At 38.2% G+C, this 19,218-nt stretch overlaps 1 protein-coding gene across 4 annotated transcripts in view; it reads left to right on the top strand.

The window, feature by feature from the left end:
* The first annotated feature begins 14,407 nt into the window (after positions 1–14,407).
* Positions 14,408–19,218, top strand: part of RANBP3L (RAN binding protein 3 like) — a 37,400-nt gene continuing 32,589 nt past the window's right edge. For 2 of the 4 annotated variants that reach the window (XM_068177528.1, XM_068177526.1), the window contains exon 1: positions 14,408–14,772. In XM_068177528.1, the coding sequence (XP_068033629.1) occupies positions 14,514–14,772 (259 nt within the window). In that variant the 5' untranslated portion in view covers positions 14,408–14,513. The remainder of the gene's footprint in view (positions 14,773–19,218) is intronic. The other 2 variants (XM_068177527.1, XM_068177529.1) reach the window with 2 other exon arrangements.

Below are 19,218 nucleotides of genomic sequence, written 5' to 3'. Positions count from 1 at the left end.
TAGATGGGTAGGAAAGTCTTGTCATGGAGCTTTGCTCCATCTTGTGCTCCCACCTGTGGAGGGAGGCGTCTGTCATGAGTCCATAGAATGTGAAACCACTGATTGCAAGGTGAAGTGTTACCTCTGAAAGCCCCCAAAGAGGAGCAGTGACCTGGCTTGCTGTACGAACAGGACCATTAAAGGGCTCTCACAGAGCATCTCCTGCCCAAGCTTTTTATCCCTCCCACAATGGACATGGCTATTCCCAGGTCAGCCTGGAGGATAGGGGATACTTTCACCTAAAGGTGTTTGAAAAAACATGTAAGAGATTTCACACTCCTGCTCACAGCCTGCTTCTTATCCCATCTATTTATTACTTTTATTCCCTTTATGTTTGCTTCTCTTACTTTATCTTTTTAGCTGCTCTTCCTAATAATATTCCTCCATTCTGTCTAATGTATGTATAAATATGGTTGGTCTATCAAATTTGCCATATATTATACTGCAAAATTATGAATTTCATTAATATAAATCCTGCTTTACCACGAATGTGTATAGCTTCTCATATTTCATGGTTCTTTATGTATATAGACAAATATTTCATGTTTATATATTTATATAAATAATCAGAAAATCGTCTGAATAGATTCTAATATCTGGGTCAATCCTTGGAAGTGATCTAATACAAATCGAATAGAGATATAAAACACATTCAGCTCAGGATCCCTGAGACTTTTAAGAAGTGTATTTCTACATATTTAGTCTCATATTCTTGGGCTTTTTGTTTGTTAGGCATGGGGTTTTTTGTTTGTTTGTGTTTTTTTTTTTTTGGCTGGTTTTTTCCTGTTGTTTTTGTTGGGTTTTTTTGGGTTTTTTTGGGTTTTTTTGTTTGTTTTTTTTTTTTGTTTTATTTGAACTGGTTCACAGTCTGTTGTCTAGGAAAACAAATCCTTTGCAAAACTACAAAGTTTCTTCCCAGTTTTAATTTATCTTTTGTCTTCTCTGAGGTAAACTCCCAAAACAAATCTGCTGGACTTTTGCCAGAAGATCACATCCTTTGATCAGCTAATGAATTTTGATTTAGGACCAGAGCTTCAGGAAATAATTGTCTAGATTTTATTTAATGAGATTTTATTTACATTAAAGTGAACAGAAGAAACACACACTATGAATTGCTTAAAAAATTGGAGAGGAAAGATGTCTTGTACTTGTATATCGTTCACTGGCACAAGCACAATCTCATTTCCAAATCCTAGAAGTGAAATACAAGCCAAGTTATTCTGAATCAAGTAAGAGTGTCTGCATTTAACACCAGGGAACTCCTGAGAAGAATAAAACTTACTAAGCTTAGGAGTTTAATGACCAATAAATATATTTTCATCTTGGGTCTCCTTCGGCTTTTGTGTATCAGCTCACTGTAAATTCCAAGTCTGGGCAGTAGATGGTTAATTATTTCTGCAAAGAGCAGTTTCAATCAGCCTTTCAGAATGTAAGGCTAGGATTTCAAAGGAGCCTAACCAAGTTAAGTACTCATCACCTAATGGATGTCAAAGGGGTTTAAATCCCTTAATGACTTCTTCAGGGAGAGGAGAAATAGTAGGTCTTTTTGACACAATAGAAATAAGAAAACTCTTGATCCAGGCAGATTTACAAACATGAACTATTAATTAGTCAGCAATGGTATTTTTTTTTTGCTAAAACTGCAAGAATACTGAATTCTGATTCTTTTAATATTTTACTGAGGAACTAAGAAATTCTTTGCAGACAAAAAGGAGCTCTCCTGGATACCATTAAAAACATCCATATGAATACAGTTTGAAATTTTTAATTCAATAAACAAATAAAACAAAATGCACAATACTACACAAAATGAAAAAAAATCTTTCCTGACCTTTCAGAAACAAGAACAGAAGCCTTCTGGAAGGCTACAATACACTCCCATCACACCATAAATCAAGACTACCTTTCCAGACTCACTCTTCCCCTTTTTGATCTTCACAGGCATGCAAATTTCTTTAAAACTGAAACTAGAAAAAAACAAAAATAGGAAAGATCCGGAATGCACTTTAAAAAACCTGAGTATTTGAAAAATCCCTTTTGTTTTTGACAGTGAGGTTTGACAATACTGACAATTTCAATTCCCTGCCTCACATGACTCAGAAAAAAAGAAAAAGGCTATTCTACTTAATTGTCTGTGAAGTTGTAATTTCTTTTTACATTTTCTTATGTTCTTGACTATTCAGTTATTTGTGTTAGGACAAAACTTCTTCTATTTATAGTCAATTAATTTTCAATGGAAAGAAGACAGTGGTTGATGAGATTACAGCATGAATGAAGGAGGCAATTTTGAATGAAAGTGCATTTGAAATGAAATGCTTCTCTAGCTATGGAAAGCTTTTTTACATTAATAGCGATGAGAAAGAAACATAGCTGTAGATATAGGTTCCATAGATACACCACAGCAAAATCTAAGCCAGCACATTTGTGTAATAAAACCACTTCAGCTATATCATAGATCTTTGCTGTTGTTGCCATCTCACTGAAATGTATTGGCAATATACTCCAACATTCCATGTGGAGACTCTCACAAAAGCTTCACAAAGCCAAGACGTTGAATTTTGCACTGACTGTCACAAGGTCATGAAGATTCCTGAAACAGTAACAGCAGTTACCTTTTTTTTCCCTATTCCAGAAATCCTTAACACAAATTCTGATGTTAAAAACATAGTCAATAATGGTGCATAAAGAATAGTGAAAAAGACACTTCTGGAACACAAGTGCCTTACAGCTAACTGGAATGTAAATATAATTAGTGTTCTTAATATCCTAAAGAAAGTGGTTGGAAGGATTCCATGCCTGTAAGTACTATAAGCCACTGTACTTTCCATCACAGAGCTGGCTCTGCCTCAATACCTGTGACTTTGCACAAGTTGTCTTTGGTCAGCATTCCCTTGGACTGCCTTCAGGGGTTGGCCAGCTTTTGACTAATACCATGACAGACGGGAACATACCAAGTCACTGTTTTTCTTAGAATTCATTACACAGCTAACTTTAGTCTGCTGCAGATGAACATTTTCATGGGCTCACCCTTGTACACCTGACTGCTGCAGAGTGTGTGTGGCATTGGATCTGAACAGTCTTCCAGACTGACAGCTGTGGCTTTTCCACAACATATCTGTGAACAGATATTTACAGCAGGTGCAACACCACAGATCAAGCTCTTTATATAACTTGAGTTTACAATCTTGTGTCCAGATGTGACATTGATGGTCAAGATAACTGTCTTTGAAGCAGTAAGTCTTTGAGTTCTGACTACAGGTCTACTGAGTACAGGTCTACTTCTGCCTCAGAGGAGAGGTGAAAAATGTCAGAGAACGTCACAGGCAAGAACAAGTTAATATCCTAGTCCCAGAGAGGAATGAGAGTTGTAGCCTCAAAAGAGGAAGAAGATACACACCTAAAGAGAAATAGTAAAATAATATGATTTACTTGAACTATGGAGGAGAAGAAAGTAGCTGCCTGGGTCCTTGTTAGGGCTCTCTATATACTCTTTTCAAAGGGCTAGACTGCCAGATAAACTTTTGGAAATCAAAAAGTCTCTTTTATTCCTGTGGAAGCCTTGCCAGTTGACAGAGTACTAATTCAGGGCTTTTACTTATGGGGCACTGTTCTATAGTGTAGCAAAGTAGAAGTGGTTCCTAGTAACAGGATTTCTATCCCTGCCCCTGACCTGGACCCTTTGCCTTGTAAGCCTCTGGTTTTCATTATCTTGTTATGTCTTGAATTGTTAGTTCTCCTCTTCCTCCAAATCTTTTATTTATTTCAGCACCTTCTTCCTTTTCCCATACCCTTATGTGCAAATCAATTTGAGGAGGAATGTTCATGCAGATGATTTCCTCCATTGTTCAGCTTCCTCCATCTCTTCCCAATCTACCTTGTTACTTTATTCTTTTACCTATTATCAGAATATGCTCAGGTCTTTAGCAAAAGTAACCTGATAAACGAAATCACAAAATATGTATTAACAAAATCACAGAATCAGAAAACTTATGTTTCAATATGAAGCAGAAACAGTTTCCTTGTAGAAAGACATTGTGTGACTAATATATTACATTTCTTATCATATAGGGAAGTGACACAGCTTTCCAAACCAAAAGAAGTCCAACACTTCCCAAAAGGTTTCACACAAATTTAAATGCAGGACTTATAAAAAGACAGATCCTGCTTTAAGACTGTTAGTTTTAGTCTACATATGAGATAAATGGTTTGTCATTCTGTCCATGAAAGTAGCTTGACTGAACTTCAGAGGAATGTGCAATTCCATAATACCTCAATTGGGTATTTCTTCTTACCTCTTGCAAATGCATTGGTGGTTTATGCCTTGGATCATAAGAATTCATCCCTTACTCATTTATATCATTGTTATTCCTATATGTAGTATTTTACTCCTGTCTTACTGAAAGTTTGTCTTGTAGCAGTGTTCCAAGTTCTCTTTGTCCATTGAATTAATAATGTTTTTGCTCAGTTTTAGGGGTTTTATTGGGCAGTTTCAGGATAAGCAGCTGTTATCTGATCTGGGGCTTGGTGCAGGAACACTCAGCTATTATACACAAATGTAGTTATTCTCAGGACATGTGTTGAGCAGTAAATTGGTTTGTTGAATTGTTTAATAGAGTTGTGCAGTAGTATATAACACTGGCTAGCTCTCATTTTTCACTAGTTTTACACATGTAAAGTACCTCAAACTTCACTTTCAATGAAGTTACATACAGTTATGGAGAAACAAAGGTAAGTAGTTATATTTTAAGCATACGGAAACATTTTATTTTATAGGAAAGACACAAAGGGAGATATCAGTCATCATGTTTCCTCAGGAAAAACCCACAATAATGTATTTTTCAATGCTGCATTTTAACTTTTATTACTTAACCTCAGTAGCTGTGGGTCATCATATTTCCTCGGGAAAAACCCACAATAATGTATTTTTCAATGCTGCATTTTAACATTTTTTACTTAACCTCAGTAGCTCAGTAGGGTTTTTATCATTTTCTTTTCCCTGGCAATTTATATCCAGTCATACTGAGGAACTCTGTGAACACTATTAAAAAATGAAAGCTTTTCTGGATTATAGTGAAATCTGTCATTATCCGCTATTCTTGTTATGATAATCACCACGTAATTAAAGAGGAAACTGACAAAGCATCTGTGATTAGGAGAGACAAAACTACTTGAGTTTACCTCCTGATTTTCTCTGTCTAGTTTTCTCTTAAAAGAGCATAAGTACTTCTCTTTCTCCTTGATTTTCTTTTCACTTGCTGATCTCTTACACAAAAGCCCAATTTGTCAATCCCCACATTTGCCACAGTCCCAGTGACTCACATCAGGCTTTAGACTCGAAGGTTGAGCAATAGCTTTTGATTGCAGCTAACTTTGTGTATTAGCCTGCTTGCTGCTCTGATTTTATCGGAGTAAAGGATAATAAAAATACAGCACGTGTAGCTTTGTCCCTGTTTGTGTTTGTCTAATGATGAAAAACTCAACTGATAGTATTATAATGGTTTCCACAGTAGCAATATTACTTATAGTAATTTTAATATACTGTATCACAGCTATCACATAAAAACCTATTCATGCAGAAATTATTCCTTTAGTTCTTGTTTACTCTAAAATACCATGGTCTGGCAGCTGTGAGTAGTTAGTCACTTGATCAAAAATGTACATGCACACACAAAGGTAAAGTAATATAAAGATATTGACACTGAAAACAAAACTAAGACAAATTATTCACTTATAGGGAAGTTATATCAGCACAGTAGCCTTCAGGAGTCTTGAAGAAGTTTCTCTGCCCAGTAAGTTAGTTTATTAAGAGGAAGTTCAGGGCAGCAAAGTGCAGCCTTGCCATGTCTGTGTCAGCAAGGTCCAATAGCCACGTTAGGATGTGGCAACTGACCTCCTTTCTTTCCTTTGTGCCAAACACTGAGAAATCATTCACAAACAGGTAGAGAAGCTGGGCCTAAAACCTGGCAGTCCTGCAGTACCCCTGGCAGCTGCATGTTAGGGTCTGCCAAGGAAGGAAGCCTTCTTGTACCCGGTGCCTGCCAGCGTGGCATGGCAGTGGCTGAAATTCCAACAGGAGGCAAACGAGGGAGATTTCAGTGTTTATCAGAGATGTGTGAAATATGACACTTGCATTCCATGGGGCTTGTTCAGGCTTTTTTTTACAATTTCACTTAATGTAGGCTTTAAGAACCCAAGGTTTCCTTCAAGTATCAGCTTCAAATGAACCCCAAAAAAATCAGAATCCACAACCATTAAAATATGAATTCTATATAAGGAAATCTAGTCCACAGGATAAGCTTAGGTAATTTAATCACACAGGAATTAATAAAACAAAACAGTGACTGTATTGTGTGTGTATGTGTTTTATACAAAAAGGACTAGACAATTATTCTCTATTTCAGCAAGGTGAAAGAGTGACATAAATAATATTTCAAGTTTCATATCACAAATCTGTCTGGTTGCCTGCTGAAAGGAATTAGAGCTTAGTAAACTTAGTAGGATTTATTAAGGGTTTGAACAGTCTCTTGTTGAAATCAAAAGTACTTCCCAGACTTCCATAAATTTCATGTGGTTCTGGTCTTTAGATGCCTCAGGTTCTAGTAAAAAATTCTGTGAAACATGTTGACCATGGCTATCTAACTGATTTCATGTACTGTGTTACTGACAGACAATTCTTGTGCTTTAAAAAATTACTAATTAATAATCTTTGAAGTGGGGATATATTTTGCCAACACTCTTAGAGAAATACTGTTTCATTCAGTTGTGTGGGATAAATAAGGCTTTGTTTTTTTACCCAGATTTTGTAATATAACATCAGATTTGGCTAGAGGCACTATATATTTTTGGTTTGAACGTATCCAAGTTTGAATTAATCACAGCAGTAGAAAGGGACTTTATGGTTTTATTCATCTCCCAATTCTTAGGTAAATGAGAATTGAGTTGAAGAATGTGATTTCTTTCCCCACCAGGAAAAAAAAAAACCCTACTTTCAGCAATCTGAATAGTTACAGTGATACAACTTTTGCACTCAGAAAATGATTAAGGAATTTCCTCTGCATGTCTCCAGAAGCAAAAGAAGTGAAAAGGATTGTTCTGCAAATGCTAAAACACTAGAGTCCCAACAGCTGAAGCAGCTTTTGCTGCTCATTGATCTACAGATTAATAAAGATTATTGTTAAAAGGGGTAATTCTGAACATTTTATGACTTCCTGTCATGACCATAGTGCAGCAAAGAATTTCATTTATTCTTGCCCCGTGCTCCAGGAAGTCACTTTGTACTTGCAAAGAACTGAAAGAAGACACATAAAAATGTAGTACTGTGGGACCACGAGGAACTGAATTGATTCTTACAATTCAGTCATCTAATTTGCAAATGGTTGAAAGATAACCCAATGGATAATAAAATCTAGTTTTGCCTGAAGTCTGAAGTAATCATCAAAAGTGTCTGTTCTACTGCACAATAATCTGCTGATGGCTCTTGGTAACTGAGTCGCCAAATAGAAACCCTTCCAGGAGCACAAAGGGCTCGAGCCTATTTTTTATTCAACAAATATGAACAGTGTAATTGTCTTCCACCTGATAGGTGGGAATCTTTTGGGAAATCACATAATTATATTAGTAGCATAACTTTATCTATTATTAACCAGCTTTATTTTTTGTGATGATAAACTAAACTTCCTTGCCATTTAGCATTTACTTAAATGCTACAGTACCCTAGGACAGTTTCACATAGCTTGAGGTCCTCAGAAAACTTGCTGAGGGTGCCATCAACACCACTATTCATGCAGCTAACAAAGATGCTTGACAGTACTGGTAGATGAAGGGAAAACAAAACCACTGCCAAAGAAGATACAAATCTACTGCAAAGAGTGTAATGGTTTCAATTTAAGACACATTCTTTATCATAGGCATTATTAAACATAAGTAGTCTGTTAATCAATGAATTTTCTGCCACTCAAATGCAGCTCTTCAGTACAATCAAAACTTTACAGATATTTGAAATATTATACGTGTATAAATTACAGCATAAAAATGAGATTTATATGTAAGTATTGTAGCTCATTGTGCTTCTGTATTTGATTACAGGTCTGATGGTAATGAGTCCATTTCCTATCCCAGGAAGAATGAGAGTTCAATGCCAACAGAGAAAAGAATGGAAACTCAGTGAAAAAAGGGTGTATTAAAACTCAGACACCAAAAGAGAATACAGTCCTTGTTTGCAAGGCAAAATCTCCAGTTATTCCTAAGCAAAAGCAGGTTTTCACTATAACTTTCAAGGTGTGTGTGAACCACTAGATTTAATGGCATATTCATTTAGCTTTTGTTTTGATCAATATTATCTTGCTTTCCTAGATGTCTCTTCTTCATTCCTTCTCATTCTTTCAGCTCCATCTCTGGACTAGCTCTTAGAGAAGCCTTTGAGGTGGCTGTTGACATGACTTGAGGTCAGCTGATAAAGCAGACAGAGAACCTTTTCCAGTGCTCTTCTCTTGAAGAGCAAACAAAACAGTGCATGCTCTGATCCTGTCAGGCTGAGCACAGCAGGAGTTTTATGTCCTAGTCCTCCTTTAATTTTCTTTCAATAATTACTGGAGGCAGGTTAACTAAAACCAAGCCTTTTGTACATGGCATTAAGTGATACCAATGATGTCCTGGTATATCTATTACAGAATCACTGGAAAGTTGTCAGGATGTTGCATGGACTTAATTTACTGAGTCACTTACAGCAGAATATGCAGTATTTTCATTGCAACAATGCAGCACGGTTTTACATTTGCATCAGATTTTACATTTTGCAATGCCATGTTGCTGATAACACCTTGTGAAATACATCAGATGGATGAGAAAGGTAGACAAAGAATAACAAGAAAATATCCTTTATACCTTATATTTGAACACAAAGATATTCCAAACTACTACAATTAAAAAAAAAAAAAAAGCCTAAGAAGGCCTGTCTATTGTGTTTTATAATGAGTGGTTGTAAGCATTGTAATGCATACCAAAAGCAGGTATGATTCTAAAAATACTTAAATATTTTGGGTTTTAAAGTATTTATTTTTATGCACAAGCTATCGTAAAGTATGCCACAGAGTTCAGAAGGACAGTTGCCTCAGTGTGGACTATACAAGAAATTATTCATCTCTCTCTCTTGGAATTTGTCTAAAGGGAGCCCTTGAGAGCCCATGCTCCTTCTGCAGTCACTAAAGGGACAGTGTCTGTCCAAAGGCAGCTCAGTTCACTGCAGTAAATCACTGTAGCAAAACAGTTGCACCTTGCAGGTGAGATTTGCCTTAAAAAAACTGCTTTTGAATTAAGAGACAAGCTATCATTAAGCAATAGATCCTGCAGAGGCAGGGTAGAGGTTTATTCTCTGCTGGTCTCTTTCTCACACCGCGATCCACCACTGTGCCAACACACAACTCTGGAATTTTACTCAGGAACTTTGTCCTGGCACAGACAGATACACAGACACTCACATTCTCACTGCCTGCTCTTGATGCCACCACACTTCCAGGATCTTCCAGAAATCAGACTGTCCTTGGCCAGAACTCCTGGTGGAGGTTCTGGAGCATTTATGGGGAGAACTGCAGTTATAAAACTCCAATTCCTGATGCATATGTGGGTCCCCACCTGCAACAGACCCGGGCTCCATATCACAGCCACAGACCACAATCACCCACACATGGCTGGAACCATGAGTGGTGATATCTTTCTATCTCTTATCCCTCTTTTTCCATTTTTCTCTTCCCAATTTTCCTCTCTTGGGATGATTGCATCCTCCAGAACAGCTATATACCCCTTTTCATTTTTTCCAGTTATGGTTTCAATAGAGTTGTTCATTGTTATATAAGTTATTTAGAATTGTTTTGCTTTAATCCTTCTAAAAAAAGGATCTGTTAACAGGGAACCTGGTTGCCCTGCCTCAGGGGCAGATCTCAGCAACTGCTCTCTCTGAGGTACAGAGTAGAAGCAGAGCAATGGGGCTCTTAATCTAGATGCATTACTTGAGTGCCTGAAATTAGAAAGGTGTAATTTAAGAAAACAGGGATTTGGATACAAAAAACAGGAATGTGTTTTCCTGGAGGCCTTAACATCTCTTATAGCATTTGTTGACAATTCTTTTCTTGATTCCTGTCTGAAATTGAAAAATGTCAGAAGTATTTTGCTTGGCTTTTACTGTGTTGAATGACTTGTTGAATACACACTCATAATGTACTCCAAAGTGCTGGATCAAATGAAGTATTATTGTCTTGCTAAATACTATGAGCGATTTAAAATAATGGTCCAAATATTTCAAATTTAATAATAAAATTAGGCTCTGGAGTAAAAGCTGTTCCATACATGTGTGTTTGGATTAATGAAACTGCCTTATTTTCAGATAAAATTTTGCTAGTCTTTTGATTTAGTACTGCATCAAGTCCTGATGAAAAATTTGTATATTCTACAATATAGAGCTCATGCAGAATGAGTCAAAAATTGGCTGGTATTGCTCAAAAAGTAGCTGCATTTGGGGAAATCACCAGTGAATATGGGTGGGTTTTCTACAGATTGGAAGCCTGCAGCTGTTCTACACTTAGATCAACAGTCTACGGATGGCATAATGATTTAGGAGTGGGTTGTCTAGCTGGCTTTGTGACTCAAGCTTATTTAAAGAATAAATGCTTTAATAAGGGAAAATACAATGTTAAAAAACTAGCAGTGGGAGTGTGTGGTTCTGCTGAGAGTGGAGAAATGCATTGGGAACAGCCCCGACTCTGGGAGGACTGTGTGTGCGCTCGTGTGTGGTGTTACAGTAGCCCTGCTCTCCTGCCCTGCACATTCAGAGGATGTGCTGGGGGCAAATACAGGTTGTGTCTGCTTACATGTCCATGCCATCAAAAAAGGGGGGTAAAGAGTGTGAAGAAAGGCATTTAAAGAACAATGTAACCATCAGGCACAGGCAACATAAATTCATGGAGAGAAATTTATATTCATCTAATCTGGTATCTTTCTACAAGAAGGTCACTGGTGTAGTGGGTGAAGGGAAGGGAGTGGACATTTTAGTAAGGCTTTTGTTACTTTTGTCCTTCAAAGCATCCTCCTGGGAAAGTTGTCCAGCAGTGGGATGAGCAGGCTCACAGTGTGCTGGGTGAAGAACAGGTTGGATGGCAGGACTCAAATGGGACTACACTGACTGGTGACCATTTAGGAGTGTGCTCCTCAGAGATGCAGTCTAGGGTCAGTTCTGCTTGATGTATTTATCAATGTTCTGGATGCAGGAGGTGAATGCACTTGTGCTGGTTTCAGCTGGGGTACAGCTAATTTTCTTCACAGTGGCTAATACAGGGCTATATTTTGGATTTCTTCTGAACACAGGGCTGATACTACAGAGATGTTTTTGTTATTGCTGAGCAGAGCTTACACAGAGCCAAGGCCTTTTCTGCTTTTGAACTACGATGTTGGCAGGGAAGCTGGGAGTGCCTGGGAGGTCAGGAGGAGACAAAGCCAGAACAGGTGACCCAAACTGACCAAAGAGATATTCCATTCCAGACCATGTGACATCATGCTCAGGATATAAAGTGGAATGAAGAAGGAGGAGAGGGGAACATTTGAACTGATGGCTTTTGTCTTCCCAAGTCATTTGACATTTGATAGGACCCTGCTCCTGTGGAGATGACTGAACACCTGCCTGCCCATGGGAAGTGGTGACTTAATTCCTTGTTTTCCTTTGCTTTTGCTTTTCCTCTTATATTCTGTTTATCTGAACCCACGAGTTTTCTAGCTTCTACCCTTCCAATTTTCTCCCTGATCCTGGGAAATGGGGGACAGAGTGAGTGGCTGCTTGGGGCTTGACTGCTTGCTGGGGTTAAACCTCAATAGCACTGTTACCATGTTTGATATGAATTTTACTCCCTCCTAAAATTTTAATAACTAGAGATTAAGGGTTTGGTTGAGTGATTAATGTATCTGTACATTAAAATGAATGTAGTGTGCTTACTTTATTCATGTTAAATAAGGAATTCTCAAATGTTACCTTTGGATAAGTAGGAGTAATGTGAGTGCATCATGTTGGCATTCCCAGAACCTGTGTTGTCCGTGCAAGTTCTGTTGATAGAAACAGGACTGCAGAGAAGAGTACCAGAGATGTCAATGACAGCAGGACATATGCAGGCATTTTCAGGATTTTGTCTGAACACTAGTTGCAAATGCTTGGTTTTGTTTATTTTAATTGAGTGTTCACAAAAGTGTTAGACTAATAATTAAATTATAATTACTTTGACCTAGGATTCGTAGTTACAATGCCTAACAAAGAACATTGCACCATTTTGAGCTTGAACTGAAAAGGAATTTATGTTGTGGCCTAGCCAAGAGTAGACCCAGATAACTACTCTGCTTTTTACTTTTCTCTCTCTTAATGCAAAGTTAATTTCATCATGATGTAATGAAAAACTACTTACAGAGAAGCTAACGTTTGGGTAATTTCCATAGTCATAGTTGAAATGTCAAAAAATAAATATGTGTGCTTTATGATTTTTGAATTATTTCACCTTTACTTTTACTTTTAGTTGCCAATTTCAGATGATTCACACTCTACCCACTTGGCTGTCACAGTGTAATAAAGATTTTATTATTTAAAGGAGTTTGACAAGGAAAATGAATATATTATTAAGAAAGAATATAAGAATGGTGATGCTGAGTGGCACCACAGAATGCTTTCTTGAGCAGTGGTTAGCAATGGATGCTGAGGCTGACAACAGGACAGGATAATGTGATGTTTCCACATAATACTTTCTCCTTCTCCATCAGCTGTCCTTATGATATCTGTTGATCTCACATAACTCTATAAAGCCTGTTACAGGGAGTTAAAGGCATTAATTTCAAATATCTGTATCTGTTGTCAGACAGTGCAGCTGGTTTCACTGGACAAACTAGACATAGCTCTGTGCCATTACCTTTTCTGCAACTGCCTATGGGCTACCTGTGTCCGGAGCAGGGTGTTTGTGAATTCAAAAGAAATAATGACTGAAAAATTTTGAACAGTGTATCTCATAAGATACCTAGAATACATGACAAGAGTATAAAACAATGAAATGTTATTCAGAAGCTAGAATAGGACTGCGGAACGTGACAATGAAGTGCACACCACAAATCAAGGACTTACTAAGGTGTATACAGAGGTTGCACATACAATTGGAGATCACAAATTTACCAAGTTCTAAAAGTTAAGGCTTAGGTTTCTGCACCCCAAGTGCTATATTCAGTTTTGGGACTCTCACTACAGAACAATGAGGTGCTGGAACATGCCCAGAGAAGGAGGTTGTAGCCAGGTGGAGCTCAGCCTTTTCTTCCGGACAACAAGCAATGGGACAAGAGGAAATGGCCTCAAGTTGCTCCAGGAGAGATTTAGATCATGTATTAGGAAAATTTCCTTCATCAAAAGGATTGTCAGGTACTGGAACAGGCTGCCAAATGAAGTGGTAGAGTCATCATCCCTGAAGGTATTAAAAAAATGAGCAGATGTGGTACTTGGTGACATGGTTTAATGAGGTACTTGGCAATGCTGGGTTAAGGCTGGACTCTTAAGAGATTTTTTCCAGTCTAAAAGTTTCTCTGATTCTACTGCAGAAGGGTAAAATGGCACACTTTAGAAGTTATGCCAACACACACTGAGTCTCTAATGAGGGAAAATCACAGAGCATCTTGGACTTGCTCTTGGACTTACATAATTTTTTTTCTGTAGAATATCTGATATTGGCTGTGTAAAGACACTAGATTAGACTAGACGTGATTCTGATGAACTTGCATTGAATTCCTGCCTTTTTGTCTTGATCTGTTTTGATTACAGGCAGTTTGACACCAGGTCTACAATACATAATGGCCTGAAATCGCTCCCCCTTGAAGAATTTGGGGCTGTTGTCATTTAAGAGAGCAGTAGAACGCATGGGCGAGGCGTTACAACTTGCAGCACAGCGCGTCTGGAAGGAGGGACCGCAGCATCTATTTGTGCTGACGCTGCACTTGGTTCACGTCAGCCTGGGAACAATCGCGGTGTCCGGCTACCTTGCTTGATATTTCATCTTCTTTTTGAAAACAAAAAAGCCAAAAAATCCCCACAGCAGGCACAGTACTCACGGGAGCTCACCCGTGACCGAACCCCCCAGCCGCTGCAGCTCCCGGGAAGCGCCACTCGCGCAGCTCCCCCGCCCGCCCTCTCTCCCTCCCCACGTTCCCGTGCCCGGCTTTCCGAGTCCCCTCCCATGGCCCGCCCCGCGGGCGAGGAGCCGGCCCCGGGCCCCGTCCCTGAGCTGTCCCCGCCGGCCGCCGGCGCCGCTCCATCCTCGCCTCGCTCCGGGAAGCGCCGCCCGCCCGCACGGCGAGTCCCGAGGCCCCGCTGGCCGGCTCGAAGGGTGGCAGGCTTCCAGAGCCAGCTCCGGCGTATATAACATATATGATTACATATATATAGAGAGAGAGATGTATATAAAAGGGTACTTATGCTGAGAAACATAATGAGAAACGAGTCAATTCCTGCTTGCAAAGGGAATGCTTTGTGTGCAGGCACACGATGCTCCTGTGCTGGCTGTGACAGACCCCGGAGGGGTGCGAAGGCGCCCCATCTCCCCAAAAGAAGAGACTGGCTCGGTAGTCCTTGGGCTCTGCACCAAGCCGCTCACCTGCAAGAACAGACCATGCCCAGGCCCTGCCGAGGCTCCCGCGGCAGCACGTTAGATCCCAAGGAGGAATGCTTTACAGGTGGGTTTTGTTAGCTATTGTCTTTTGCATGTCTCTCGTGTTTCCCCGGGTTTTTTGTGGGAAAGGGATAAACACAAAGGATGTACCTGGTTGGTAACATTGCTGTGTGTAATGCAAAACAAGAGCTTGCCTGGCTGTGCTTTTTTATTACATTGTTTTTACTGGTAATCTGTCAGAAATCTCCAATTCATATTTTACTCGAGGAAAGGTGAGTGTATGTGGCCTCTCTATATTTCTTACAGTGTTAACTCCCCCACCATTTGAGCTTTCTGCAGCCTTCCTAAATGCTGCCTAACAATGGGTGGGAATAGCACTTGCATTCCTGGCCATACCTGGAAGCAACACTAGTTTTCCTGGACATCCATGCCCTGATGTGCCCTGCACCTTGAGAGCAAAACTGTCCTGCTCTAGCTCCTCAGACTGATGCCTGACTATAGAGGTGGAGAGCAAAATTCCTTATTTAGGTAGTGAGGAGAGCCGTGAATTATGAGTGATTTATCAATATCATTAAAAACTGATGAGGATGCATAAGGAAAACAAGTGCTAATATTAAGGACTTTTTGCAGATGATGCCACCAAACATTTTTTACTACAGGGTTGATGAATGAACCTAAATTAACAAGAGGATTTTCAAGGGCTAAGCCTGATGTTATGACTGATATATTTTAGAGAGGTTGGGCTAATTTATCAGTTGACCAGCCTCTCACTTTGTGCTTAATATTGAGAACACAGTCCAGTCTACTCACTGAAATTTAAGGATGTGTGAGTGTTGTTGGATCTTATTACCTGTACAGTCCAATTTCTGCACAAACCCCCTGAGAATTACTTCTGTGTTATCTCATAGGGATTTATGAAATTTAGATTTAGTACAATGCCCTGAAAAGGCTAACACTTTATCACCCTGGCGTTGGGTATTTCACTGGCTTTTACAATAGATTAAAAATTCTGAGCAGTGGGATGTTTCAGTGTTTCTAAAATAATTTTTGGTTATGCTTTTTGGTACAGTCCTGCTGGTCTACTGACACAGTTACTTCTAGTCTAGAAGCACTGCTAAAATTACATTCCAGTGATGAGACTCTCAAAAATACTTTCTTCACTCTAATATTTGAAATAAAGCCAACTGGGTTACATTTCTCTCAGAAATTGTGTTACAGTGTTGCTGAGATAGGGTAATTTTTATTGCTATTTTAATGCCTGTTTATGTTATACCCATATAAAGATGAGAAGGGTGCTCTACAGAGGTGAGTGGGTGTAACCTATGCTGTATCTATAAACACTTCCACAGGCTGTCACCTGAGTTTCCATAACTGAAGAGAAGTATTTTAAATTTTAAACCTCATCTCTCACATGGCATGCAATAAACCACAGTGGGAGCTAGGAGTATTAGATGGAATTTTTTTGATAGAAGAACCCTTTCCACCTTAATCCCTATCTGTGTTTAGAATCTGTAGCATTGAGAAGAGTGACTTGGGAGAGGATGAACATGTCTTAAAATGTTAAGAGTCTGATTATGCAGGACTGTGTCCTCATGAAGAATCCTTGCTCTCATAACTAGTGCCACTGATGACAGGGAAATTATTTATGTGGGTTATGAACATATTTGTATAACAAAGAGTGTGCAATATTGGAGTCACAAAAATGTAGTAAAGCTGTCCTAGGAAGAATTCCTTCAGAAGTTTTATTTCACAAATTGTCAATTAGATGAACTTTATTCTTTCTGAGTGCAATGAAACAGAAACTCTCTTCTTTGATGATGCACTCTGGTCTGATCCAAATAGGGAGGTGTGAAGTTATTTATTGGTTCCCCAAACTGTATTTACAGGATGCTGTGAACCCAAGATAAGCAATGTGCACTTCACATTTAGTACGGGGTGTCTGAACAGAGCACAGTGCTGTGTCCAGCAGTCACTTCATGGGCCACTGAAGTACAGTTGCTCCTGCAGCAAGTGCAGCCAGTGGCCAAATATCAGTGATATATGTTTAAGTTCTCTAGAAATAAAATTCACAACAATGGGTAGTTCCTTTTTTTCAAAAAATAAAAAACTTTGTCAAAGATTTCATGTCAATAGTTTTGAAGTATTTTATTTTAACAATACTCAAAATATTTTTTCACTATTTAGAACTATTTCTATTGAACATATTTGAAAATCAGGATTCATGAGGAATTGTTGCAAAATTATTGATTCACAGACATTCAGAAGAGTATTATAAAATAAAACAATTCCAATAGCATACAGGTCTGGAACAATGACTAAGATACTGAAGCTGCTACTAAACAGCACAATGGATCTCTGATACCTTTGTGTATGGGGAAACTCTTCTGATTAGAATTTCATATGATTTATGACTTTCTTTTATTTTCTTATTTTGTTTTGAATGTTTACAGATTAAATAAAACCCATAATGTACATATAACAGATATTGATGCAAATTGAAGTAATCAATCTTGTATTCAAATGTCTCTAGCAATAAAAAAAAATGTAAGTTTGCTTGGAAAATCCCCAGTCACGGTATTAAGACTGATCTTATTTTTTAAGACAGTTGTCTTAGAAAGTATTAAATATGCTTCATAAGCAGAATCAAAAGTATGAAGATGAATAGATGAGAATCTGAAAGTAGGTTTTCAGGTCTACATTTAGAGCTTTACTCAGTGACCTGTTTTTTCAAAGGTGCTGAGCAGGTGTGTGTGTGAATTCCATCAGAATGCTCACCTGCCCAGCGCTTCTGGGAACACACCTGTTACTCAGGGCCAGCAATGGGAAATTTCATAAGCCCTTTCCCATACTTCTTTTAAGTTGATCCGTTTTATTAAGTTGGTTGCATGAAGTACTGTTCTAGGACACCCCCATTTTGCCTCATGTCATCTGTCTTAAGTTCTGGCAGAGGAAAGCTTGGCTTATGTAGGGAAGCCAGGGAGGGACCCAAGATGTTGGCTGGCAACATTGTGGTGCTTTCTCTTGGCTGTGAACTGGCTCTTTATAATGTTGTGAACTTCCATGAGTATTTTTAAACCAGAAACTATGGTTCTGTTGCAGGTTTGGCAAATCCTGTTATTGATTTCTCCTTGGCGGAAGCCAAATGTGTTTTTGTTAACTTCCACCTAATTTTAGATGAAAATGGTCCATCACTGGAAATACTGATGACTGTCTTTTGTATCAAAAGCCAGAAACAATATTTAGACATGAGCCTGAGCTTAGAGAGCAAAATATTTTGTTAATTTATCTTGTTTCTTGTTTTCACAATATGTATTTTTCTTCTGCCTGCTGCAGTTTTGCTGTCTAAAGTATTGATAGTTTTCTATGTTTTTGCAGCATTTTGAATAAAAATTGTTCATATTATTACATAAACTCTGATGCTCCTTGAAGTCACTAATGTACAGACCATCATCTAGCATAATGAAAATAATTTCTTTTATTAATTTATTTTATTAATTTTATCAATGTAAATTTCTCAATCCATATCTCCCACTTAAATGCTAGTCCATTGTTGCTTTCTTTTCCTTCATGTATATTGCCACAAAATTTTGTCTTAGTGTTTTTTCAAGTAATAGCTGTACATAGCACATATTCATTAGTGACAGAGTCAAAGTTTTTCAGTATGGGTTTTTTTTTCTTACTATTTTAGTGATATAAAACTACTTCTGGGGATGTAGCAACTGAAATGACATTAAATCTACTTTTCTTTTCAACATCTTCCCAATTTATATGTTCTCATTGAGCTAGTTTAGATGTGACACAATCAAAATGGCAGTCTTATGGGCAAGAATTTGTTATTATTGACTAACTTTGTTTGGTTAAAGTTCTGTGGGAACCAGCAATCTAAACTGTAACATCAAAATAGTGTCTCTGCTTCTGCTTTTGCAAATAATAGCAATAACATGCAAAGCTTCCAAAATATGCTATAGCATATCAGACCACATAAACTTGATAATTCAATGTCATAGCCTTGTCATTTGATAGGATAAAATTATAAGCTGATTATAAATTTTCATGTATTGTGCAGTGCTTACTAGAATGTGGTAAAGGAAAAGATGGATGCAGTTAAAGGTTTTGTAAGTCAGTGACATTATCTGGCCATTATACAATTTTCAAATATCATATTCTATTTGAGAAAACTTTTTTCTGATTAAGAAGGCAGTTTTTATTTGGTTTTGGTTTGTGCCATTTTTTTTCCTTTTTGTTTGTTTCATTTATTTAATGTTGTGGTATGTTGACACTGGCTCGATGTTAGGTGTCTACCAAAACCACTCTTTCACTTCCCTCCTCAGCTGTGGAGAGAAAATTATGGAAGGCTCATGGGTTGATATAAGGACAGGGAGAGAACACTCAGCAATTACTATCACAGGAAAAAGAGGGGAAATAAATTAGTTTAATACCAGTCAAATTAGAATTAGAATATGGTAGTGAGAACTAAACTCAATTCTTAAAAAAAAGAGTCTTCCCACCC

Source organism: Anomalospiza imberbis, chromosome Z, assembly GCF_031753505.1.
Source record: "Anomalospiza imberbis isolate Cuckoo-Finch-1a 21T00152 chromosome Z, ASM3175350v1, whole genome shotgun sequence".
In the NCBI taxonomy this organism is placed as follows: domain Eukaryota; kingdom Metazoa; phylum Chordata; class Aves; order Passeriformes; family Viduidae; genus Anomalospiza; species Anomalospiza imberbis.
The sequence above is the reverse complement of the archived record's forward strand: the minus strand, read 5'-3'. Positions and strand labels throughout refer to the sequence as shown.